This window comes from Carassius gibelio, chromosome B13 (genome assembly GCF_023724105.1).
Source record: "Carassius gibelio isolate Cgi1373 ecotype wild population from Czech Republic chromosome B13, carGib1.2-hapl.c, whole genome shotgun sequence".
Taxonomy (NCBI): Eukaryota; Metazoa; Chordata; class Actinopteri; order Cypriniformes; family Cyprinidae; genus Carassius; species Carassius gibelio.
In genome coordinates, this window is record NC_068408.1 from 17029133 (window position 1) to 17057116 (window position 27984).

Consider the following 27984-nt stretch of genomic DNA (forward strand, 5'->3'; position numbering starts at 1 on the left):
GCTTTAGTCCATCAGTGTGCAAATGGTGATGATGTCATGGTGTGATACTCTAAACAAGCTCCTACAGGGAGTGTCTGTACATGTGATGCAGGGCTTGAGGTCCGAGCTGCAGGTGTGTGTACCTCTGCTTCATGCGCTGGTGCATCCTCCCGTGTTGCACACACTGCTCTTCCATCTCTTCACAACGACCTCGAAGTTTCTCAGCGCTCTCCTGCAGGTGCTCTTTCTCCAGAGACAACTCCTCGATCTCCGCTCTACACACACACACACACACACACACACACACACACACACACACACACACACACACACACACACACACACACACACACACACACACACACACACACACACACACACACACACACACACACACATATATATATATATGCTTAAGTTTTAGAATCCACCTTTCGATAGTGTTAAATAAAGACACTTTAACTATAATAATGACTCTAATTACTCTAATAAGTAGCTTGGTCTGATAATAAATCATTAAGACCTACCAAAGCAACCTACATACAATAGCATAAACAAAACAGCATATTTTACTAAAACGGATGTTAATACACAATATGTAAGTACTGGCAGTTATGATCTTACCTAATATATTTTAATATGATAAACTGATTATTTCCTCCTAAATGTAAATGCAGCATGTGTGAAGTCCTATCAGGAAGCAGAATTCACCTTTGTTTGTTTGTTTTTTCACTTTTGTCTCTCGACAGAGAGTAGAGAGAAAGATGGTTGGGATCACTGGATGAGTCACAGCCAGATTTGAACTTGCTTTAACCACTATGCCATGGCTCCAGCGACAGTTGTTTAGGCAGAGACGAATGTGTGGCTCTTTCTTTAATGAGACTACACTCTCATTGCAGCAGAAACACCTGAGCACTCTGCCATCAGGTAAAGCCCTGCCAAGTCTACTCCATTAGCACTGTAAACACCCTTCTCTCCAAAAGTTAAAGAGCCTACACGAAAGACATCAGCTCCAAAAAAACGGATCTTTGATTTGATGTGTAAACTTGTTTATTGTGCTCATATAAGCCAACAGACATCGTAATAGGTTGTGTTTGATCAAACTGTTAAAGATACAAGTAATTCAATCCACCACCACAACTTGCTTGTACTGTATGTTCTGGATCAGACACAAGAGCAAGGTTCATCCGAGTCTTATGGAGAATGAACCTTGTCGCCAGCGTGCTGCGTGCTCATCTGCCTACATGTTTAAAACACAACACCAAACAGAAGGCCACACTGTCACCGGATATAAAACAACAGGACAGGGAGATCAGTAGAGGGAAATAAATCACGTGTGTGAGTGTATATACACAGTCCATCCACCATTCCTGTTCAGGATGTTCACATGACTCTGTTTCTTGAAAATCTGTTCCAGGGGAGTTATTTTTACCAAAAACAAAAATATATTCATTAATGGAAAAAAATCTCAAACAAATATCAACATTTCAAAAATAATAACAATTTATATTTAACATTGAAAGAATTTACATTTAACTAAAAATAATGTATCACTCTAAACTTTTAAGCTCTTAAACTAAAATAATTTGACTTTATTGCAAATAAATGCACAGACACGATTTAAACTGAACAGAGATGACATCCCTGAATTCAAAGATGAACTGCCTTTAACTATCATTTTGCATTATTGACACGCTGTTTTCCTAATGAATGTTGTTCAGTTGACGCAATGTATTTTGTTTAAAGTGCTATATAAATAAAGGTACATGACTTGTTATTAGATGTGGTTTACTTAAAAAAAAAAAAAAAAAAGTTTTGACTTTCACAAATCTGCCTACATTAAAAAATGTTAATGCTACTAGATAGCAATAATACTAGAATGTCAATAGTTAACAATTAACATGCACCTGAACTTGTTTATTATTTTTTTGCATCAACATTTACTATAAATATATAAGGGAAAGTACATATTTTGGTCACTATATCTTTTTCTTCATTTTAAAATCTTATGGTCTTTATAAATAATTAAGATAATAAAATACATTTTTATTGCATCAATATTTCATGAAAATGTATTTATAATTTTTTTGGCAAGTAGCCCTGTAAAAAATGCAATGTATATTTAGAAAATATTATCACAAAATAAAACCTGACAGGAGGCAATGTGAACATTATACCTAGTACCCCAACATTGTTCATTTTAAGCTTTTATCATAGATTTCATTCCACTGTTATGCAAATACAGCTTTCTTCATCTTTTGTGTTTCACTTAAATAGTACTGTGGCATGACATACATTTTTAAAGATGCAAATATTCCATCCCAGCCAATATAAGGTCAAAAAAACTGCATGTGAGAAATTATAAAGTAAAGCATGTCAGACTGCCTGGCACTGTGAAAGATCCATGTGTGTGGTTTTATCTGTCCACGGCAAAACTAAAAACGCAGAACATACAGTACGGTCACTAATATATGGAGATGACTCACTGCATCCATCTTCCTCAGAGGTCTTCTTGAGTTCAGCGTGCGGGCGGAAGGGGGAGGGCGAGCAGCAGTGGCCTGTACCTTCCCAAGCTGGGCTGACTGACCATGGCAGATTGCAAGCTGCGATGTGAGTAATGCGCTTTACACTGTTTTAACAGCTGACTACCCCAGAGGCCTGAGGTGAGAGGCACATGTGATGGGCAGAGAGCAAAGTCTGCGCAGAGGACAGGCTGGCATGTGCCAGGGTACAGTGACAGCTCCCTTACTGGGGCACAGACTAGAGCAGTATGGCACGGAAAGGATGCCACGCTCTGGATAACACACCGCGAGTGGCTCCACACTGAATGTCGGACTCCGCAACGATACACAATTCACAAAGCATCAACAAGAGCAAACAGTTGAGAAGACGATGTCAAGCAATCTGCATTTCAAAGATGGAAACTCACTTTCACTGATCTCACTGCAAGGAATAGCACAGTTACAATGTGCACTATGTTTAGTTCAGCTGTAGATATGCTAGACATCAGAGTCATGTGCAAAGAAGCTCTGATATTTGAAACCGCTCATACTGGTCTCAAGACAGCCAGGGTTCCCACCATCTTTTGACCAATGAATGTCCAGTTATTTGTGCTGACTACTTCATTTGTTAGTGAACTTTGTCAGGCATGATTCACAAATAGCAATTTAAAGTCAATTAAATATTTCACAGCTAAAACAATAAGACTAACAATTTTAAACCTTGCAAATTTGCCATTTCCAGGTTTTCCATTGCCATATAAACCTTGATTGCAAATGTAAATGTAGGTCCTGAACTTGCTTTTTTTTTGTGTGTTTGTAATGAATAAAAAAATAAATGCGCCATACATGATCTGAAAGTGCTTCGTACCTGCTGCTCTGGGCCAGTTCCTCCAGCTTTGCCCCGAGCGTCTGACACTCTTCCTTCAGTTTCCCGATCAGGCTGTTCTGAGCACTCAGAAGAGCATCTGTTTCTCTGACTGTGAACAGATAAAGCTTTGACTCATTAACACTGCAAACACACAGATGTGCTAAAATACAGAAGACAGGTAGAGCAACACAAAGCAACAAACAAAAAAATAAATGTTCTTCCTGGGAGCAAAAGTGTCAAAATGTCAAATAGACATTTGAGTTGATTCAAAGAGGTGATCTTTTGTTTTAATAGAGGAACATCGGACCGTGAGTAAAAAGAGTTGATATGGCCACTGTCACACATTTTCTTATTGATTTAAAATATAATAGTGCAGAACCAGACATTTATTATTGATTTTACATCATAATATTTATTTGTTTGAAGTTTTAAAAACTGATTGGGTCAGGGATCCCACTTTTTTGTGTATATAGGCTATTCGTTAAACTGGTCTGTAAAACAAAAGAGCAAAGGAGAAGCAGACAGAATGCAGGAATGTAGTGGCAATGTGTGTTGTAGTATTAATTAAATTTAGTTTTCATAAAGTTCGAAAAGTTCAGAAGTTGTTGAAAAAAATTAGAAAAAGAATCCCACTGCGTCGCTGCGCTTTGAAACTAGATGGCCATGTGCAGGCCACAGAGAAAACACCACACACATACCAGGATAAAAGAAACAAACTGGACTCTAAACAAACGGGCCAGAGTTAAAAACAAAAGTGGTATCATCTAGAGGCGATTCCATCTTAAATACTAAAATCAATCCATTTAGAGTTAGAGACAGGGACGGGGGAAGCAGGACAAAAATAATGAGCTATCGAGAGTGGCCATTATATGCTTAGAAAGGGAAGTGGACTGCAGTATTAAAAGACTAATTCCATAAGCCCAGAGAGCTTCCTGCTGAGCCTCTGATGCCATTTCTCTTTAGACAACATGTGTGCCGTGCAGCCGCGCCAGAAAGAAGCCCTTTGTTTTCTCCGCGCTTTGTTCTGGCAATCAGCATGCCTCAAGTTTCTGGAAACACAGGTAAATAAACTAAACTCGCCCATCCAGATGGTGCAACAGATGTGAGAGCAGCACTCTGAAATCAGGAGACAGTGGGCAGCGCTGCTCGCCTCCCCCCCATTTTTAAACGCTAACTAATACGTAGCGCCGAAGCTCTGGAGCGCTGAGCATCTGCTCCCTTCGGCCAGCCAAAGGTTACAGGTGTTCCTGATGCCGTCCCGCACAGTGTGGCTCACGCCTGGAGCTTGTGGGGGTGAGGCAGGCGGAAGGGCGGGTGAGGCGGTTGTTCTGGCAAGGGGCAGTGCACCGGCGAACACCCACCACTCCTCTCGTGCTGCGCCTCCATTTGCTGGATCGTCTGTGTCAGCTCACGTTCGCGCCGCTGTGCCTGGAAGGTCAGAGCGGCCATGTCCTCTCCACAGCAGCGCTCTACCGCCTCCTTCTCCTGCCTGCAGAGTGAGAGAGAGCAAAAAATGAGAGCGATACACATGTAGATCAGCGATACACATGAAGATCTGGCAAGATTCAACAGTAACGTGTGTGATTTCTGTGCCACTAGCGTCACTGTTCGGAACTGCAAAATGAATGTTTTCGAACAGGTTTCCTGATCACTCCCTCTGTCATTGGTCAGGCAATCAAATTTACGGCACTGTTTGAGAGAGCGCTGCTGTGCCGTGATGGATTTGGTTGCTCATACAAACAGAAAAATGCTTGATTGTGAAAGGTTAGTTGGACCAAACATTTAAATTCTGTTATTAATTATTCATATTCATATCGTTCCAAACCCGTAAGAACTTCATTCGTCATCGGAACACAAATTAAGATATTTCTGATGAAATCCTAGAGCTTTCTGAGTATATTGAACCATGAATTTATGAAGCTACAAGAATACTTTTTGTGTGCAAAGGAAAGGAAAAATCAACGACTTTATTCAACAACTCTGAAATAAAGTCTTATTTGTTTTCTTAGCACACAAAAAGTATTCTCGTAGCTTTGTAAAATTACGGTTGAACCACTGATGGCACATGAACAATTTTAATGGTATACTTGGTACGAAAGCTTTCGGATTTCATCAAAAATATCGTAAAGTGTTTTGAACATCAAAAGTCTTAAGGGTTTGGAATGACATGTGGTTGAGTAATTAATGACAGAATTTCATTACATTTTTCATTACATTCAAACATTTTTGGATAAACTATACCTTTAAGCTGCAATAGGAGTAATGTAACATGATCACAGATCACATGTGAGCGATCACATGTGAGCGATTTAAGGTACATGAAGTTGTGTTATATAGAACAATGTGTAAAAACCAGCACACTAAGAACACAAAATGTAACTAAATTATTAAGCAGTTTACACAAAAATGAAAATTCTGTCATCATTTACTTACCTTCGTGTTTTTTCAAGAATTAGTTTCTTCTGTAGAATATAAAAGAAGATATTCTGAAGAATGTTTTCTCAACAACAATATTTAAAATATCTTCTTTTGTGTTCTGCAGAAGAATGAATGCATAAAAGTTTGGAATGGCATGAGACTGAGTAAATGATGACAGAATATTCATTTTGGGATGATTTATGTCTTTTGTGTCATAGTTACACTGACAAATCAAAAAAACAGGACCAGAACTAACTTACTAGGGTCCAAAAGGAACACTCGCCGAGCACCAAATGAGAGTAAAAGTTGGCGAGTAAATAAAATGTTAGCCTACTGGCCATTTGGCTGGTGACTTTATTAGGAATTGCAACATAATGCATGGAAAGATAATTTGAGCCTCACTGGTATTTTATCTGTCTAATAATGATGAACGTGTTTGTGTTAATATACACAGAGTCTCTCTTCTCTGATCTTTCCAAATGTAGAGCTTCTGTCTGCTAGTAATTAGGTAAGGCTGTTAAGTGACATTCCCAAAGAAAATCGTATATGGTTGGATTTTTTTCTCCAGTACTCCATTTGGCAACACATTTAAAGAATATTCCTCATTTTAAGCCATCAACATGCGTGTTTTTATGAGAAGTAGTATATGTTGCTAGTGTCAAAAATAACTTCTTTGTTGGCCACAAATATGTACTGTAAGTGAACAAAAAGCTATACTATAGCCATGGTAGCAAAAAATATTTTTTTAAATGAAATATTATGTACGTTTGTACAGTCGGTAAGAAACATTTAAAGCTGATAAATTCACTCAGTTCGCCCGGTATTGACAGGTGTGACAACATGGTTATTTTGAATCTAACATATAGAATATGCATTATACATCAACACATCTCTTGTCGCTCTAACATATTCACACCCCATGTATCACTTCATTTATGGCACACTCCTTTATTTTACTGTTGATTTTACTTACCTGTGCTAGTGAAAGTGAAAGAGAAATGTGCAACATACTACACAATGATTTCTGAGATGCAACATCAATCAGTAGATCAACGTTAAAGCACCTCAAAGGTGGAAACAAAGGCACACACTCTTTACTCAGCCGCCAAGTTAAAGAGCATTACGTTAATGATCAGCACAAATAAAATAATTAGTCTACACTACAAAAGAGCAGACATAATGCAGGCCAAAGAAAGCAAGACAAGAAGAAGAAGAAAAAAAAACACCCACAAAACTCAAGTCAAAGTGTGTTAATTAACAGTGAAGCCTGAAAACTTTTCTCGCACACTGGGTTTGGAATGTAGCTGGAGAAGTGACCGTCTCTGCAGGCCTGCTGTCGTCTGGAGTGTGAAGGCGCTCCGCCTGCGAGAGCTGTGCGAGAGAGAGCGAGCAGGGGGAGAGCGCTCGGCCCCCGCTGTGCTTGAACAGCGGCCTAAAACACCATCCACACCAGCGCTCAGCAGGGGCTCACAAAGGCCTCACAGCCAGCCATTTGTTACTGTGGCTTTCCAGGGGGCCCAGCCACTCGCTGGGGTGCGGGGGTGTGGATGGAGTGGGGGGGGGGGGTCGGGTGTTTGTCGACCAATTAGCATGAGAGAGACCGCCAGAAAGTTACCGAGAGCACTTTAGGGAAAAAGTTGGCTAAGCGAGAGGCCTTCGAGCGAGATACTGTGGACACCAACAAACCAAAACTTTGTGTATCTAAAGGAAAAGAATATTTAATGTAGTCCAGCTAGCAGAAAAACAGAGGTGTTATCTTACATTGATTGGGAAGTATACACATAATACAATTCAATGTTTTCGTAGACTGATTCTTATATACTCAGGTTTTATTAATAAAATTAATGCCCAATATGGAATATCAATAACATGTCATTTGTACTGTACTGCAGATTAACCAGAAATCACGTGTGTATATATAGCAAACTATAAAATAGTTATATTGCTCAATGTATTCATTTAGGAGCCAGTGGCAGCGATTAAGTTATATTTTACCAAAAGCTGACTGAAGTTAATGTGATGAGACGTATATTACCACAAAATCACAAACATCGTGAGTAGTGCAGTAAAACTGACGAACCAGTGACTCTTGTGTTCTGGTTTCTTTAATGAACCACTCAAAAAGACTCGAGTCATGAGCGAGTTTTCGTTTTTTTTTATCAGTTTGTTGAAACATTCACTGAATCAATCAATCATGGACCACTTAGTGAGTCACAAGTCATTCCTGTCAATCATGTATGACTCAAAATGCAGCAAGAACCATTAGGAGTACTTCAAAGGATATTTAAACCGAAATGAAAATTCTGTCATCATTTAATTACTTTCATGTTGCTCCAAACATGTATGACTTTTGTACCTCTCAAGATATTTGGAAGAATGTTGTTAACAAAGCAGTTCCAGTTACCACTAAAGAAAAAACAAACAACAACATTGAGACATTTTTCTAAATATCTTCTTCTGTGTTCCACTGAAGAAAGAAAATCATACATGCTAGGAAAGACAAGAGGGTTATTAAACTATGACAGTCTCAATTTTGGATGAATTATCCATTTAAGGTTTTTTGAAAATTATGAAAAAAAAAAGAAAAAAAAAAGGAGTCGGTAAGATAATGTTGAAAATCACCTGGTTTTTTTTATGTTTTTGAAAGAAGTCTCTTGTGCTCACCAAGGTTACATTTATTTGATCGAAAATACAGTGACAACAGTGATATTGTAAAATATTATTACAATTAAAAACAACTTGTGTTTATTTTAAATATAGTTAAACTTAATGTTATTTATTTCTGTGATGGAAAAGCAGATTTATTTAGCAGCCAGTGTTCAGGAACACATGATCCTTGAGAAATCATTTAAATATACTAAGTAAATGCATCTTTGTTAAATAAATTTAAACAAGTAAGGATACTAAAAAAATATCTCACTGACCCCAAACTTTTGATCGGTAGCGTACCCCACCCCACACACACACACAAATATATACTGTATATATACTGTATGAGACATATTTTACATTTATGTATAAATAACACTTCTTGATGCATTTTGAACTTATTTAATTTGTGTTAACCAAAATCTGAAATGTCATGAGTTTTGAGAGGTTGCACTGGCATGAACGGTTGTGAAGCCAGGTCAGACAGCTTTGACTCGCCTCACACCCTCTCCAGCCACTCCACAATGGCAGGTCAGTGTGTGTTTGCTCACTTCTGGTAATGATGTGAGCGAGGCCTAATATCCTCCGGTCAAGAGCCATAGCCGGGTTGGTCGGTCTGCCTGGTAGGGAGCAGCGTTGAGCCGCAGAAAGCAGTTTTCGTAGCTGGGTGCTGGTGAAGCGCGAGGGCCGAAGGCTGCCTAAGTGGGTACTATTCAAGCTGTTGCCTATTTGATTTGGACTACCACAGACCGCTCGAGCGCAAAGTTTGCAGCACCCTGTGGTGCTCCGTGATCCCACGCCAAAAATGACCAAATGCTACCGTTCCTAAAATGTGCGCAAATTGGAGTCAGCCGTTTGGCTTCATGAGCACTCAACAGTACACAAGGACACTTGCCACCGTTTTGCATGTTAATATATGTGCGAGAGAAATTTTCCAAAGTTAAAAAAAGTACAGGTTGCTCTGCGGGGAAAGAAGGGAAATGGACAGAAGGTGCTAATCTGGCGTTCTAACATTCATCCTGGTTTTGTGATACAGTTTGATGGACTTTAGGATGATATTCTCATCTTTCAAGCAGTACAGAGAGCACAATTCCATTTAAAAGCATGTAAAGTTATGGACAAACACCTAGAATATTTTGCTATCAAGATATTGAAGAAAACTTGACATGCTAACACAGGAAGCATGGCAGAGTGTTCACACTCTCAAACCTCAGATGTTTTAGAGCATTTATTCAGCTGCACTCAGTCCGTGTCAATCTCACTCCTATTTCCTGTCTCCCACTGACACGCTCGCCCAAATCCCTTCAGGAGCGAATGAAATGGCCCAACCTGGGCCACCCGACTCTCGTGTCTGCAAAACCTACACACCCTATATTTACTCGACATCCAAATATCTATTAGCGTGCACGTAAGCCTCTCCGCAGCTCGCCCCGTATCACCCCCCCCCCCCAACCCTTCGTTTATACTCATCCCCCCTTCGCTGCTCCCTCCCACCCTTTTTCCTTTAACTAAACTGGCTCTGGCTCCCTCCATCTGGTCCCCTTTCCTTCAGCAGCCCCGCACCTGTTCACACCTCCTCTCCTGTTGGACCGCATTGAACATTTCCTCGGATGCCAGGGCTATTCTGGCACTCGCAACCTCTCTGTCATTCAATCCATCTGTCAGAAGTGAACTTTGTTTACCGCCAGCTTCTGCTTTCTTCTTCAAGAAGCACAAAACCCCCTCAAGGTCAGTGGCAAAACGAATTGCAGACGCCACCAATTTACAAACAACCCCCTCCCATTCTATAAGACACCCCTATCAACAAACCAACTAATCACGATAATCATTTTTTTCTTATGTATCTGTAGAGAATCTGTTGTGATATGAAAACGCACACAGAGGAAGCCGAGATGTGTTCACATATGCTGAATAAATATCCACATTTTCAGATTAGGTCAAGAAATTGCTGATTTTTTATTAGTGTTTATGGTAAAGGCCAGGATTTTCATTTAAACAGAAATGCAGGAAAAAAAAAAAATTGTTACATAGCTTTTGTGAAAATAATATTATATATATGACCAAACATAGCTCATTCAAAAATATAAAAATATTGTCATCATAAATTCACCCTCATGTCATTTCAAACCTGTCTGACTTTCTCATCTAATTCTTTCTCACATGGAACTCAAACAGAGAAGTTTAGCAGAATGTCCAAGCTATTCTTTTTCATACAATGAAAGTGAATGGTGACCAAAGCTACCCAAGAAAGATCAGTGAAAGTGAAGAACAGTGAAGAACATTAACAATTGATGACAACGATGAGTAGATGATGAGACATTTCATTTTTGAGAGAACTATTCCTAGTATGAACTAAACCTCAGTGTAAAAATATTTAAGAGGGTTCTTTGATGTGCATTCTGGGACAAAATGCAGAAACTGGACAGAAATGAAACGCAAAGATGAGAAGGAGGAAGAGAGGAAGACAGAGCGCTATCCCTGGGTGAAACAGGCTGTGACAGTGCTGTTGAGGCTCGCGCTCTAAGCGCGTGACGCATTTCCACAGCTCGGGTTGACCTGGAGGGGCTTGTGCCAGACCCCCCACTCGTGTCACCTCACACAGGAGGCCCAACTAAACCATGCTGCCTTCATCATCCCTCCATCAGATACCAAATATGCTCTCCAAAAGCCCAACATGCCCATACTTAGAAATTAAACCCGCCACAAAAAGCACATGGCCGGCGCGGAGCATAACAAACAGTGCTTTTAACCCAACAGGGTGTCGGGCTGCCGGGTCTTAGGGTTGTGTCCATCTCTTCCGCTCCTGTTTCATGGCAGGTTTTTGTGGGAGGATGCCCTCTTTGTGATGGACTCCTTATGCCATTTGGAGAGTGGAATAGATGAGGAGAGAGAAAAGAGGGGAGCAGCTTTTTTTGGGGGGACCTAACAAATGGCTACGCAAAAACAATTAATGCATTCTGGCTAAACAGAGCAAAGACACTTGATTAAACCTACTCCAAAACTGAGAAGAAATTCATATACAGCTGAGCCAGTGAGAAAAGCACACTAAAATACACCTCTAGAAACATGTGGGCACCATTAATCAGAAATCAGAACTCTTGCCCCAGCTACTGCTAATATGGAACCTATTGGAATAATAATAGATGGAAGTCTATTATTGAAATTGCACTAGTAGTGACCAAGAAAAAAAGTGTCATGGAGACTTCGAAAAAGGAGGAGGAGGAGGAGAAGGAGAACAACCCAGCTTCCAGAAACAGTAAGTAGGGCACTTTCTCTGGGCAGAGTTGGCCCAAGTGAGAACAGTTGCACCCGACAGATTTGCTCCCACTTTGCCTGGGGACTGGCAACATTCTGTCCTGTACCATCATGACACAGAGCTGGGTCACGGCACTGGAGCAGTTCTTTTAGTAGGACTGGGAGTTTAAAGTTCAACAATGAGATCTTATCTTGAGATCTTGAACATGATGAAGGGTTGAAACTGAAGCTTCACTGGGATAAATAATTGCTCTGATAACAGGTTGATTATAAGTCTCTTATATAATATAACTCCTAATATAGTTAATTTTAATATATCTTAAATTGTAATTTATCCCTGTGATGGCAAAGCTGAATTTTCAGCAGCAATTACTCAAGGCTTCAGTATCACATGATCCTTCAGAAACCATTCTAATATGCTGATTTATTGCTCTTCTTATTATTAATTGTGAAAATAGCTAAGTTGCTTAATAATTTTATTGGAATGGTGTAATGTCTTTTTGCAGGATTCTTAAAAATAGAAAGTAAATGACAGCATTTGTTTGAAATAGAAATCTTGTATAACATTATAAATGTCTTTACTATCACCTTTGATCAAACAGCAATGACCCGCTGAACAAAAGAGTTACTTAAAAATAAATAAGATTAAAACACTGGACACTTTTCCACACTGGAGTAAATAAATTGAATAACTCAAATCGGATTAATGGTACACAATTCATATTCATAAGAAACTGGACTGTTATGATAAAAAAGTTAATGTTCCCGAGATAAAATGCATTCTTTTTATCTGTATATTAGGTATTAATACAGTAATGATAATTGATACTTAAATTCTGGAATTAAATAGAATTTTAATCACATGAAATATTAATCATCAAGTAGATATAGTAAAGACATGCCATAGCTGCCCAACATTTCCATATAATATGAAGATTTCATCAATTAAGAAATGTCAGTATAATAATCATTTTAACTGTCAGTTCTCATCATTAAAAGAAAAGTATGTGCCATGTTTGGAGATATTTTCCCCTCTGTGCAAATTGCATGCAATGTTTCAAACATATGCATTCTTTTGGCAAACGCTGCTAGCTGTAGCGGCAGTATTCAGAACGAGGGTTTGTGTTCTCTTGTGTACACTACATTGTCCTCTTAGGGGCCTGTAAATAAATGACACATATGTAATTGCCTTGAACTTGGTTACACTGTTAAATAATGGAGCAAACTGCTGGCAATGAGTTGAGGGCTTGCTTGGTTGAGAGGCATTGCCTCTGGCATTGCATCTGGTCTTATAGGCCAGTGGAGAAACATAATGCATGGACAAGAGGGGGGGGGTCACTGCTGATCGATGCAAACATTAAACAAACACACAGAGTTTGATATTAATATTCTACATACTGTTCAATAACAGGTTCTACAATACTTGATACCTCTATTCTAGAGTGAATCTTTACAATTTAGCTTAATGGCTGGGGCAGTAAAATATAATATGACAATCACTGACAGATTCATTAATTTGTTTATAAAATAATAATGTTTATAAAAATAGAAAGTAAGTCTGTAAGAAAACAGGGTTTTGAGAATACAGGACAAAGATTTCAACTTGGTATCACTTGATATCGAATGAACTAACTTCTTCTGGCCCAGTTCAGCTTGTTACATCGCTATACCACGTGACCCTGGTTCACAAAGTCTGCAATGTCGTCTCTAAGATGTTGATGTTGAGAACAACATAAGACAAAAGCCCTCTTCTTGCCCTCTGCAGTGTGAAGTGGAGGAGGAACTGGAGGCCAGCAGCCCTGCCGGCGAGGCGTGAAGACGTGGCAAGGTCTCATCCCAGGCCAACGGGCACACCACTGTCAACATCATGACACTCACTGGGCGGCTCGCCGGCACTCTCCCGCCTGGCCGGCAGCGGTCCCAGCTGCCCCATCCGTTACTGTCTGATTAGTTCTGCTAAGCAGCCCCTCCCCTTCATGCCCCATCGCCATCTGCTCCCCCAACAAAATGGCTGCCGCCCAGCACCGTGCACACCGCCCCACTACCTGCCAGTGCCCATGCCCGCACTCACCCCAAAGCGCTAACACGGCTACTCGTGGCTGGCGGCGACCCCCGTTTCGTTCGCTACTACTTCTGACAAGGGGCGGAGGGCTACACTCTTTTATTTGCTGACGGATGGTACATGCGCTTCCCGCAGACTTGGTTTGCAGCAGTTTGGTGGCACGGCAGACTTTGCTCACCGCGGCAGCCTCCCTCTGGCGTGGGTCTGCATCTGCTCGCTCTTTTATTCATTTTCCGATTCTCTACCTTTCAGGGGATTGTCATCCTCCACGCGTTCTCGTGCGGCTGAGGGAAAGCAGAGAAGCGTGTAAAGTTTAATGGAATTCTGGGGTGGGATGAACAACTTTTTAATGCCAACGCTGCAGTTGGTCTCGCAGTTCTTGTCGGCCAGTCACAAGAACTTACAAGAACTTAGGGAGAGGACAAGTCAATGACATGACGATGACATACAAAATTACCCAAAGTTCACAAAATCTACTTTAAATCATATGTTTCATGTTCTTAGTAATGTTCTCACTGTATCCATGTTGGTTGCATGTGGTTTAAAAAAAAAAAACTTTATTCCATTTTAAAGAATAGTTTCAATTTAATGATTTAATAATAAATAAATATTAATACATTTAATAAAAATGTAACCTGTTATGCCATCAAGTAAAACACAAGTTATGTTATTGAATTAACATCCCAAGATTACAAATCTTAAGAGTGTATACAAATCTTAATCATTATTTTAAAAAGTTTAATATATATATATACATTATTTATTATACTAAATTATTATTACATCATGATAAATTATATTTATATCCTGAAGTAAACTTGCCCTAAGAAGGTCAAATTATCTGACACTTTTTGGGTCAGGAATTAAATTTTTTAATAAGTTTTTTTTTTCCTCGTTATGATATCACCTTCACATTTGTAACTTTTAACAAAATTTATTTTAATTACATTAAAATATACTTATAATAGGACCGATATATTCAAGTCTTATCAATACAATATTCATCCAAAACAATAATCATTTGTTTTTTTATTAATTGCATTTTAAAGTTTTTGAATTAATTAATAGACAGAAAAAAGCATCACCTAATTACAAAATCCTATAAGGTCAAACTATAGAAAGATACTCAGCCATAAATAAAAAAAGTCCAGTCTTCATCTGCGCTAACATGTTTAATGTGTTCAGCAACAGCACAGATGTCAATTTAAGCCAGATTCTCTCACAGCTCACAATGAAGCCTTACTTATGTGGACCAGTGTTGGGCAAGTTACTCTGAAAATGTAATTGATTACTGATAACTCCTTTTAAAAGCAATCGCGTTACTGTTCTGATTATTTATTTAAAAAGTAATTAGATACATTACGTTTTTTCTCCATTACATTTTTATTATATCCCAGCACACATGCTCCTGATAAATGTTTTTTTTATTAAACCATCAACATTCACAGAACACTGTTATTTTTAACTAAAGCAAGCGGGTGCTGCGTGCATTGTTTGGCATGGAAGAATGAGCGTTGCATTTAAAATCTCTTAAAGACATCTCAGTTCATCACAATCTCACAATAAATATATGCATTATGAATCTTCCATAATGTCTACAATTCATTTGTTATAATGAGAGAATTCATGAGCACGCAAATTTCAGCACTGCATTGCTCAACAGTTCAAACACATGTATATATAAAAAAAAAACCTCTGCATATGCTTGCACCTGTTAATCGTTTATATATTATATTAGTTCATGTTGCTTTTGTGCAATAGATGAATAACAATTTATTTGTTTTAGATATTTTATGTTTTTTCGATATTTCTATTTTGTGGGAGTCCTGTGAATCATTTTATTCTCCCGCATACACACGAGTGTTTGCCTGCATCAGCGCTCGCCCATCTTGTCCCGCGCCGCGCTCTGTTGCATCGGGGCTTGCGGGAGCAGGTCTCTAATCCACTGCCACTTGACTCGACAGTGTGTGAGCTACATCCTTTTAATAATCTCTAGATTATAAAACACTGCATTCTGTCAGCAAAGTAACGCGGCAGTAACTTAGAGAGACCTCTTAGAGACCTAACTATATTCTAATTACTATTTAGAAAATTATGACACGTTAGATTACTCCGTTACTAAAAAAGTAATCAAATTACAGTAACGCGTTGTGCCCAACACTGATGTGGACAATCAAGCACCATCAAGCCTCTCGTGAATGAGAGACTTTTTCTGCAATAATTCCACTTCAAATACAAAAATAACCCAAATTGAGATGAGGCTGATCATTTAATATCCCCAAAAACTTCTAGCAGGCATTTTTCCTGTAATTCTCTATCCCAACAACAGCACTATTTACCAGTCGGTAGCCAATATGGTGGATGAAGCGCAGAGTATGGAGGTTTACTGTGCTCAGAGGGCCAGGTTCTCCGCTAAGCTCTCGACAGAGAAGTTGTGAATATTTCCTACTTTCATATCCATACTTATGCCTGAAGGTTCTTCTTTACAAACTGCAACATGCTTCTTGTTGGATCAAAACTTCAAGCCTCGCTGCCAGCATCACCGCTTGCTTGCAAAATTTCATGTTGCTGAAGAAGAGAGGGAATTTGGAACAAAGCGAGCCCCTGTGTCCCGTTCCAAACCACAGTGAACTCCAGCAAACACAGAAAGGCAAAGGGGAAAAGCTGTTGCGGCTGGTAAAGTGGCACAGCAAAACTTTTTTTTTATTTTTTATTTGTCGCACATTTTTCTCTCTTTGTTTTCACACTCTATGGGGTCTGCCGAATGTTGGGAGAGGTGGGAGGGTGGGTGCAAGAGAAGGAAGGAGTGGGGGAGGGATGACAAAAAGGCACGAGCGCACAAAAGCAAACAAACAAACCGAATAAAGCCTGGGCTCAAAGCCGTCAGAAGGCAGAGAACAGAGCGGCAGGATTATGATAGATCCTCTGCTGCCCAGCGCACAGCTGGCTGATGATCCAATACTGGAGCCGCCGGCCCACCCCAGCATGTGCACGGGGGGCCTGGGGGCCAGAGCGAGAGAGAGATAGAGAGAGAGAAAAAAAAACACCAAAAAAGACAACTGCTTTGCCCATCCGTTTGGTGGGAGCTGTGATCATCCAAGCTGTGAGACTAGAACGGAAAGAGTCAAAGTCTGGCTTCAGAAGGCCTGACTTGAATGAGCACCCAGCAAAGGGGACGTGACACAGAGAGGGTCCCCACATGACCACCCCCTGGGCCGCTCATTCACAGGGGCCCCCGCAGGTCGGTATGCATCCGTTTATTAACGTGTAAGTAGAGAAAAGACAACAGAGAGATGGGAAAGAGACGGATTAGCCTCAAGAAAGAGAGACAGAATGCACAGATGTCTGCTGCATCTGTGCACTACGGCTGGCCCAAAGAACCTGCCCCGGCAGCCCACGTCCACACCATGCATACAGCGGCTAAAAGACTCTCTGCTGCCAAAAGCAGGGCCTGTCAGTGGCTTAACCACTCTGATCTTCAGCAGGCCATTTTGTTGCCACATCTAGAAGAAGCAGAGAGCATTTAAAGGCCAGCATCCTGCCCAAGCTTTTTAATGCTAATTCAGCCTCATTTAATCACTGCAAAATTTCTTACGTTTCTATAATGCCCTGATCAAAAAACTGAATTACCGACTGCTTGAAAGTGAACATCTGTAATATACTCACCGAATTTTCTTCAATAATTTAACAGAAAAAAAAATTGTCAAACAGGGTTTCTGCAGGTTTCACAAAGTCAAATTTAAGACTTTTTAAGACCTTTTTAAGACCATTATGAATGAAATTTAAGACCTATATCACGACATAAAAAAACGTACAAAGGAAACGCTCTCTCAAAATTACTTGCAAACTAAATTAATTTATTCAAACTGAACATAGTACTGAAGACAGCTGTTGCATGCCCCATGAACTGGGATCCCAGGTATCTTGACTGCACCTGCCCGCCCTCCCAAAAACGTAGGTGCAGGTCCAGCTGTTTCGTTTTGGTGGTGCGATTCAGACTTTCGTCGAACATCAGCACGAACGGTCCCGTGATTTTGGAAATTAGTTCTCTTTTTATAAAATCCGCTATTCCAAACCGCGTAATGTATGACGTTTTATCTTTCCCGCACCTGAAGGATTTAGCGATCTCAGAGTCCGGAAACATCGTTTGAAACAATTCCCCGATTTCCTCATTCGCACTGTAGGACTGGTGTCTAGTCACCGTGTGGAGAACCCAGAGCACCTCCGCTTTTAGTGTTGGCTCTGACCAAAAGCGACATGGAGGTCGATTGCGGGAGTTGCGGAGCTACTGTGTGGGCCTCGCCTAGGCAGTGTAGAAGTATTGCTGGAGCCGTCAGATACTTGCAAGAACTGGCTGATGGCTGTCGTTAGCTGGAGACCCTTCACAGCAGTTAGATGTTTATAACTTTTTGCATGAGACTCCAGCGCCCGTACACCCAACGTTCCCAATTTAATTGCTTTCTTGCATAAGATGCAGTAGGCTTCAAATACATTGTTTGCAACTGACTTTAACCAAGCACTAAATTCAGGTTTCTCAAGCCAAGTATCGCTAAACTTACACTTCCCCATAGCTGAATAAAAAATCCGTTTTACATCTGTCTGTGGTATCCAAGAGACTCGCGCCAATAACATGAAAGCTCAAAGCTGATTGGTGGTTGCATATTGGTCTATTTTGTAGTCGTAATACAGCCAATTATATTTGGACTAGCGAAATAAGGAACTACAACACCACGGATTAAATAAATAAAAAAACATTCCAAAGCGCTGCGGGAGCGTTTCAATGAGATTTACATGGACGTAGGAAAATTAAGACCTGTTTAAAATGATTTAAGACCTAGAACACAATACTCCAGCAAATTTAAGACTTTTTAAGGCCTTAAATTGTGATTTGGAAATTTTAGACTTTTTTAGACTTTTTAAGACCCCGCGGAAACCCTGGTCAAAAGACAATTAGATTCCGATCAACACCAGAAATAAACTGTATAAACAGATACATCACATGGCCATTACAAAGAAAATGGAAACTCATCTGCTCATCTCTGACAGCCTCCAGAATACATTCAATAAGTCCAAAATGATTTTTTTTTAATTCACAATGCATATGCTAAGTACTTAGAAATGGGTTTCATATTTTCATAAATTCAAGTTGTATACATGCATTTGAGTTCAACTTTAAATGTGTTAAAATCTATTTATACACATTGCATACTGCTTTCTTGAAATGTATTCAAGTTTTCTTGAGAATGTCATAAAGGTCATATGTGGTATTGGGTCTACAGAAGTCCTATGTAATTTCCCATTTTGTGAATTTCTTGTCAAATGAAAGCCACAATGTTCTGCTTGTTGATAACACACAAAGAGATCTATTTAAGGTTATACTCAACTGACTTATTTAGTGAACAAAATTTGGTGAAAGTTTTTTAAACACTGCATTAATATTCCAAAATAATGCAATTAATTCAATATTAAACAAATATATTAATGTTATTAATTTTATATTTATAATGCAAACTGCAACTACTTTATTATTTTTATATATATTTACATTTAATATAAATATATAATTAAAAACTTTAGTGGCAGTTGAGGTGTACAGTATATGCCTGAATGAACTGCTGCTTGTTTTTTATCTTTTCTGAATGAATTAATAGATCCAGACATACACATAAAAAACTGCATCACATCAGTAACTCAAACAGAGGTGTAGACCAACTAATGCAAAGTCTACAGGATAGTAAATGTACATTAAAAAAGCAGGTGTACTAAACTAACAGTGCAGGGCTACATTCTTCTGCTGCATAATAACGTCAAATACAAGAGTTTGTCTAGACCTGCTGTTGCAAACAATCTATACTCCACAAAAACCATCTGGATCATTTTCATGCACAGTGGTACTTTTCCAAATGTAAACAAATGACTCAAATTATTCACTAATATTTCTGCAACAGCATGCATCTTTATGGTAATTTATAAACAATACATGACCGAGTCTTAAAACTTAAGTACTGAATTCCCTTGCGAACAGATGCTGTCCCTCCTCTGCAGCTGTGCAGCGCTGTGGCAGATGCTGTAAAATCTCCACTTCCTCCAGAGGAATGGAGACCCCAGTGCCATTCAAACCCACTGAGGCTTCAGCACTGCCTACGCTTACCGCTGGGGTAGGACACATCCACCGAGACATAGAAATGGATGGCTTCATTGTGGGCAATCATTCAGTGGGCACAGAAATGCCATAAAGCCCAAACAGGAAATCTAGAGCAGGGATTCCAAATCAGAGGTGCATATACAGCACATTTCAGGGGTTACATGAGACCCCCTTTTTTTTCTTTACACTTTATTCAGTATTGTGGATGTGTCAGCATTGTCAGTTTAAGTGGATGAGAATATACAATACAGTTTTAATAAAAGTTGAAGGTTGGTAAGATTGAAAGATGTCTCACATTAATTTGATTAAAAATAAAATGAAACATTGATAACATTTCAATGACATATTACAATACTAAAATGTCATTTATTCCTGTGATAGCAAAGCAGCCATTAGTTCAGTCTTCAGTTTCACATGATCCTTCAGAAATCATTCTAAAATGCTGATTTGCTGCTCAAGTTACATTTCCCATTATTTCATATACAGCTTAATATTTTTGTGGAAACTGTGATGCATTTTCTTCAGGGTTCTTTGATCAACAGAAAGTTCAAAAGAGCAGCATTTATTTGTAACATAAATGTCTTTAGTGTCACTTTTGATTAATTTAATGCATCCTTGCAGAACAAAAGTATTAATTTCTTTAAAAAAAATAATAATAATAATTACTGCCATCAATCTTTTGAATAGTGGTGTGTATATATCAATATTAAAATTATTTGGGTCGAGCACTATCTGGTCTCCAGATGAAATGTATGGTTATTTTCAGCATAGTTTTAATTATTGTAAAATAGGTGCCAGTTAAAGTAATTTAACCTGGTTACTACAGACCATTCCTCAGGACAGTGTGACATACCAACCGCAACCTGACAGCACCACAGCAATCACCAGCACAAAAACGGCACAAGGAAGAGACTTCACGAGTGGAGGATGTCAATTATATCACGTCAGCACGCAAACACCACAGACAAAATGAGATATGAAAATACGGAAAAAATAATGTTGCAGTGCATACTTTTAAAATATTACATAAATTCCTCACATGGTTTAAATGACTTCAAATACTACAAACAAGTAAATGACCGCATAATTTTATTGAATGCAGTGGCCCCACAAAGTATTTGGACACTTAAGTGATAATTTAAATTCCTGTACTGTATATTATATTTGAAACTATATGACAATTAGAGAGCACAAGAGTTTTTTAGATATACTGTTCAAAATGAAAACAGAAAAACACTTGTTTCTTATGAAGCTGTCATATTGTCACGACTCATAGTTAATGTGATGAACTACAACTGTGGTTACTCTAATTGGACAGCTGTGTGAATTTGAGAGGAACAGACTTCAGAAATCCACCAAAAATAGTTTTAAACACCAGTTGATTAAAAAGTAACGGCAAAAAAATGTCTAACAAACTTAGTTCTGAGAGAAGCATCTGGCATCATTTGCAGATTACACCTGGTTTAATATTTTGGAACATATGCAATGACATTCACAAATTTTGTGACTTCAGTGTCGGCATACTTTTTGGGGCCACTATATTTTTAGCAGTACAAATGAAAAGATACAGAATGTTCCTTTGGGCTTTGCTGGCAGTACGTCTAATTTATAGTAATGAATTGTAAACTGTTAAATTGCACTTAACGGCCATGTAAGTGTCTTACTGTGCCAAAAACATTCTCTCTCATATATAATAATAAGGGTGGGAGGTGTTAAATCTGATCTATTCTTCCTAATCTGGAGCTATAATCTATTTGCTTTCTAATAAGACGGGATCAGTTGAACAAATGTTGCTGAAAAACACTGTTTATTCGCTTATCACCTATTCTGATCCGATTTCCATCAGAGTTTGGGGAGATTTTTGCAAGACACGTAGGAAATTCAAAATCCAAAGCTTGAACGCATACATACAGACAAGCCTTCAACACAAAAGGTGCCACTGATTCATAAGACAACATCTTTGCTGTAATTTCTTCCGATAAAATAAAATAAACAGTGATAGCTCTATGTAGGTCTGCTTTTGATTTAATTAAATGGTGTGAATTTAATTTAACAACCAAAATATATTTATGTTTAACACCAGCTCATTATAATGGCTACGAATACGGGTGAAATGTGCACATATGTGGAAAATGTATAAATGTATGAGAAACCAAATATGCACTACTCACTCCGTACTGATTTGCACAAATAATGTGAATGAGATTAATAATAAAATTCGAAAGACGAGAGCCTGTCAGAAGTATTAACTGCTTTCAACTTTACTCGCCGCTAAACTAAGTGACGTTATGGAGAGAGACAGCATGTGCCCCTCTCTCCGGCCCTGTTCTCCTGGTGCGTGGTGGACTGTGGCGGTGGCAGCCGGTGGCTAGTGGCGATTTAATAAAGTGCGGGTGCCCTCCTGCCGGTGTGCTGGCACTGCACTGGGGCCAGTGGACGGGCGCAGTGTTGTGGTATGTAATAGGATTAAGGGGGTTACCTGGTGAGGTGCAGTTGGCGTTGGGCGCGGCTTAGCCCCTCAGCCAGGCCGGCTGCCTCCGCCCGAGCTCGGCCCTCTGCCCTCTGGGCCTCCTCCAAACGCTGCCGGCAACCGTTCAGCTCCACACCCAACTTCTGTACTTCCTGAACCCCGTGAGAGGGGAGAGAAAGAGACCAAGCGAGATTTCATTTTTGCATTAAAACATTTCCTCACTGTTCGCTGAAACATTTCAAAATGGCCTTTTTATTTTTTGGCACAAACAAACCAAACGCCAATTTGTAACAGTAACACTGTAAATAGCAAAACTGGTTGACATGCTGTAGTTATTGATAAAAATAAATACAAATTCAATCATATTCTCTCCGTATGGTCTATTAGGTTTCTCTTACCTGCTCTGCCAGTTCTAGCTGACGTCCCAGTTTGGAGCTGATGTCTCTCACCCCTCTCTCTGACTCCTCTTTCTTCAGCTGGGCCTGGCTCAACAGAAAACGCAGCTCCGCACACACCTGACACAAGCATACATGAGAGCTTAAAGCAAAGTCCAAAGTAAGTTTCAATACTTCTGTCCGCTGAAAACTGTTAATTCACATAATAGAAACGTTCTATCTGCTCCATAAACTTCTACTAGAGCTGTTGCGGCATCAGCTTTGCTAATAATATAGTTCTACTGCCATCTAGTGATGAAACATTCTCCATACAAAGAGGACTGCACCAATGAACCTACAATATAAAGAAAGATCAAATTTGGCACCCAACTAAAGTTGAGGTTTATTTGATTGGCTCTATTGATTTAAGAAAACCTGGGGGGTCAAATATGAGACCGACACAAAATGATTTGAAATTCATCTACAGATAAATAGCGGGTTCATCATATTGTCAGAAGAGCATTAGGAAAAGGGCAAATTTGTCTGTTGTGGGGAAGGCTTTCATTGGGTTGTACCTTGCTGCTTTCCGTTTCCTGTGCTGTGAGCTTCTTATAAGCTTCCTCCAGCTGGCCATTGAGTGAGTTCCGGTCTCTCTCTCCCCTCTCCAGCAGACCCTCCAATTCAGCCACTCTCTGAGAGAGACTGGACACCTTACAGTGGAGAAAACACTATATTAGATGTATTAGTAATATGAATTAATATCATCTCATTTTAATATCTTTTAAGTGTGACTTGAGTATTCAAATACTTCTTTGGGATCACTGTATAGGACTATTTATACTCTTTAAAACAAGGCCCAAGAAATTACATGAATATACCGAAAAGAAGCTGAAAGTGTTAAGAATGTGAAAAAAAACGAGTTGCATAGTAGCACAAATAAGAAATATTTCAGATTCTGCACTATTTCTAGGTGACTAATCAAATTAGTAAATTAAATAATTAAAGCAAGACTTAAGACATTCTGAGATCTGATTTTGAATTAAACTGTTGCAATTTGTAATGCAATGTTTTAAATTAGAAAAAAAAGAAATCTGGCTTGTTGTAATCATTATTTGTATGTCACTTTGGATAAAACCATATAAAAGGTAAATGAAGAAACAAAAACTAGACATGAAATAAACCATTTTTTGAACACTTCAGGTTTTCTTCTTTTTAGTTTGGTTAAAACTTGAAGCTTTTCTTCAGTTTTGATATTTAGTTAAAATTTTATTAAGTTAAGTTATTTTTTATTTTAAGATTTTAATTAACAAACAGTGCATAGTCTGATTTGGCTTGTTTGTGTGTGTGTGTGTTATAATTAAAAGGACACTAGAGGGCAGCATATACTACCTTTGTCGAAACATTCCAATCCTTTTGAACAAGGACAGCCCTAATGTATACAGTTCAATAAAATATATGAGCCTGCATGCAAATAAAAAAAAAACATTTCTTATTATGGTAAGCAACTAACAGTCTGGACGAGCTCTTCTTTCTCTTTCTTGCTCTCTAAACGCGCTGCCTCCCTGGCCTGGGAGATCTTCTCCTGTTCAGATGCCAGCTCTCTCTCCAGCCTCTCCCTCTGTCTAGTCAGCTCATTGTGGAAGTGCTCACACTGCACCAGCGCCTGCACCGGAGGTCAAGATCAATGAGTATACCTATCTCATATACCATTTAATATCATGCAAAACAGTCAAATTCATATTCAAATCAGTGGAGTTGGCACATACTCTTGTCTTCTCCAGGTTTGCCTCTTCTGCCATCTCCACCGCCTGTTTGACCTGCTGATAGGCGGCCCACTCTCTCTGCTGGGTCTCAGTCTGACTGGCTCTCAGAGAGCAGAGAACGGTCATCAGCTCATCCCGCTCTCTAAACACAAGCATCTCATCAGGTCACTGAAAGCAGGCATTGATCTGACACATAATCAGGACAGCAGCTGATTAGCTTCATGACCAGTCAAGACTCCTTTCAACCTTGCTGTGAGGAACAATAATTGACTGAATACACACAGAGATCAATTCAAGTGGTCAAAGGAGCCTATCAGTCTTAATTAACCCAAAGGTTTGGCTCCAAGGTTGTTACAACATCAATATCTCTCAAGTGAAGTTAAGTATATGTTAAAAAATATTTATAAAGTAAATCAGTCTTACAAGAATAGTGGGCTGAAACTAACATATATCTGGATAATTAATCTGTAAGTTATTACTATTTTTGATAGAAAGATATCAAAAATATTGATACAAAAAAATGCCAGTAAAGACATTTATAAGGTATTAAAACGTGTGTGTGTGTGTGTGTGTGTGTGTCTATATATATATATATATATATATATATGTATGTGTGTGTGTGTGTGTGTGTGTGTGTGTGTATGTATTAGTGCTGTCAAACAATTAGTCACAATTAATCGTACTCAAACAAAAGTATGCTCTGTATATTTATTGTGTGTATATAAATACATATACATGTATATATTTCAGAATTTTTTTTTAATATTTTAAATATATTTACTCATAAATTATAGGAATATAAGTATAGACATGTAAATATTTTCTAAATATATACTGTATGTGTGTGAATTTATATATACATAAATATATTAAATAAATTAAATAAATAACAAAGAAGACGCATGTAATATGCAAACAAAAACTTTTGATGCGATTAATCCCAATTAATCGTTTGACAGCACATAAAAGAGTGTATAACAGTTTCCACCAAAATATGAAGCAGCGCAATCATAATAAGAAATGTTTCCTAAGCACCAATTTAGCATATTAGAATTATTTCTGAAGGATCATGTTTTTACATTAAACCTCAAACTGCCACAAAAAAAAAATGAAACAAAAATGCCCACGTATTCGATTATTCAAAGTATTTATTTAAGAACATAATTATTTTAGGCATTAGACTCATAGTTACAGTGAAAATTAAAACACAAAGAACACACACTTACTTAGTAAGTCTTTCAATGCTCTGTACATGAACATTAGAGTGTGTCTCTGCCAGGACTGCTTCATGCTGGGCACACTTCAGACACAGACCACCCACACGCTGACCACTGCCCGCCGCCACAGCCATTGCTTCTTTGTGACTCAGTCGTTCTTTCGTTTCCTCATATTCCTTCTGAATGCTCACCAAGTCTTTCCTACACAGACACGAGCAGTAAGACGGCACACTGTTACAATATGCATATATGATGACCGGCTGATTCTATTGGTGGACAGAATCACAGTGCAAATATTGCAGATGCACAATCAGTATGACTGTTCTAAAGAGCACTATAAAATCACAAACACCAACTCTGGCAATCCACATTTTCAGCAGAAGGCCTTTATAATCAGGGAGCTCCTCTAACACCATAAGCATGCAGTATGCATAATAAAAATGAGATTTTTAGCAAAGCAAATGAATAAAATTTGTAATTCAATCAGAACACCCATTCTGATTCTAATAGTGTATTTTAGTAGGATCGGATTCAGTAAGATAAAAAAAATGCTTTAGGCTTGGCCACTGATTGAAGCCCACTTACTTCAGGGAGACCACTTGAGCCTCCAGGGTCTCAGTTTGTGCTTGATAAAGACACTTCAGCTGCTCCTTAGACAAAAAAATATATATAATTTTATTGCACATTTTGTCCATTTACTCATGTAATATTTTCAGCTACATTAATGTTTAAACACAAATACCATTTCTTTCTTCCATTTGAGGTCCTCAATTTGATTAATGGAGTCAAGTCTTTGCTTTGAAGTTGTGTCTGGTGTGCGCTCCACGTTTAACTGCAAATGATCAATAAAATTACTCATATTTTTATCAATTATATCATTATAGTCCCACATTTGCCATTTGTGTCAGCACCATAACTAAATGCCTCATGGATACATACTGTGCTGTCTACAAATGTGTATTCTTTAAGAGTTTCTTCAACCGCCTTTGCTTTCAGCTCCTCGTGTAGTTTCTCATTCTCCACAATCACCACTCTCACTCTCTGTTTCATTCCGAGGAGTTCATCCTTTGGAGAGGAAACAACACAATCAGTACAAACACACAAACAATTACAACTACAGTCAAACTGCAACACAATTGCCAACACGTGACCAGTTGAATACCTCCTGCTTTATCTGGGGAAACCCCCATTACCATAGCTCATAGAAATCCTCAGACAATAAATTGACTGATAATATCTTTTGTTAATTAACAGGACTGAGACTGACCTTGCAGAACTTGACCTCAGCCTCCAGGTGTTGAATGTACTCAGACTGATTGTGGATGATGGGAACCAAGTCGTGAACACCAGGCAAACTGCTATTACTCTCATCTGGGGCTCTTTGCTAGACAGCATAATTATATAGCTTCAATTAATACTGTGTAAACTTTTATGTAATAAGAGCAACAAACCTGTTGAGCAAAAGTTCTCACTACATATTATAACCACTATATATTAGGGCTGAGTTTTGACACAAATTTCAGGATTCGATTCTCATTAACAAGCTTGTGATTCGATTCGATATTGATTATTTTAGATATATATCAGGTACACATGCCAAATTTTCTCAAGGAAAAAAATGCTTAACTAATGAAGTGACATTCAGCCAAGTATGGTGACCCATACTCAGAATTTGTGCTCTGCATTTAACCCATCCGAAATGCACACACACAGAGCAGTGAACACACACACACACACTGTGAGCACACACCCGGAGCAGTGGGCAGCCATTTATGCTGCGGCGCCCGGGGAGCAGTTGGGGGTTCGATGCCTTGCTCAAGGGCACCTAAGTCGTGGTATTGAAGGTGGAGAGAGAACTGTACATGCACTCCCCCCACCCACAATTCCGTCCAGCCCGAAACTAGAACCCACAACCCTTCGATTGGGAGTCCAACCCTCTAACCATTAGGCCACGACTTCCCCACGACTAATGCTGTAATATATAAATGAGTCAGTTGGTATGCTACTGCATTACTATAATATTGAAGGTTAAAACTGGCAAATATAATGAAAATTTTAATGAATATATTACATGGTGCATAAATTTAGCAAAATGCCCCTCTCAATGTTCATACTGTTTCGTAATAATGAGAATCGATTAAAATAATTAAATTAAAGAGAATAATTAAAATCGAGATATCAATATTTTTTACCCAGCCCTATATATTACCATAAATTAATATTATAAAGTATTGTGCAATAAAAATGTTCAGTAAAAATAAGAGTGATTTTTAGAGAGTTTAC

The 27984-nt window shown here is 38.8% G+C and overlaps 1 protein-coding gene and 1 long non-coding RNA gene across 4 annotated transcripts in view; one reads left to right on the top strand and one right to left on the bottom strand.

Moving 5' to 3' along the window:
• LOC127969869 (serologically defined colon cancer antigen 8 homolog) overlaps window positions 1-27984 on the bottom strand; it is a 47192-nt gene that overhangs the window by 15996 nt on the left and 3212 nt on the right. For all 3 annotated transcript variants that reach the window (XM_052571995.1, XM_052571996.1, XM_052571997.1), the window contains exons 4-16: window positions 26969-27085; window positions 26641-26766; window positions 26444-26533; window positions 26287-26351; window positions 25711-25902; window positions 24488-24626; window positions 24232-24384; window positions 23297-23431; window positions 22746-22862; window positions 22357-22499; window positions 4710-4837; window positions 3349-3457; window positions 123-254 (exon numbers count right to left, since the gene is read on the bottom strand). In XM_052571995.1, coding sequence (XP_052427955.1) covers window positions 123-254; window positions 3349-3457; window positions 4710-4837; window positions 22357-22499; window positions 22746-22862; window positions 23297-23431; window positions 24232-24384; window positions 24488-24626; window positions 25711-25902; window positions 26287-26351; window positions 26444-26533; window positions 26641-26766; window positions 26969-27085 — 1646 coding nt within the window. The remainder of the gene's footprint in view (window positions 1-122; window positions 255-3348; window positions 3458-4709; window positions 4838-22356; window positions 22500-22745; window positions 22863-23296; window positions 23432-24231; window positions 24385-24487; window positions 24627-25710; window positions 25903-26286; window positions 26352-26443; window positions 26534-26640; window positions 26767-26968; window positions 27086-27984) is intronic.
• Window positions 250-3325, top strand: LOC127969872 (uncharacterized). Its single transcript, XR_008156381.1, has 2 exons — window positions 250-906; window positions 2484-3325. It is a non-coding gene; the product is annotated as an uncharacterized LOC127969872 (long non-coding RNA).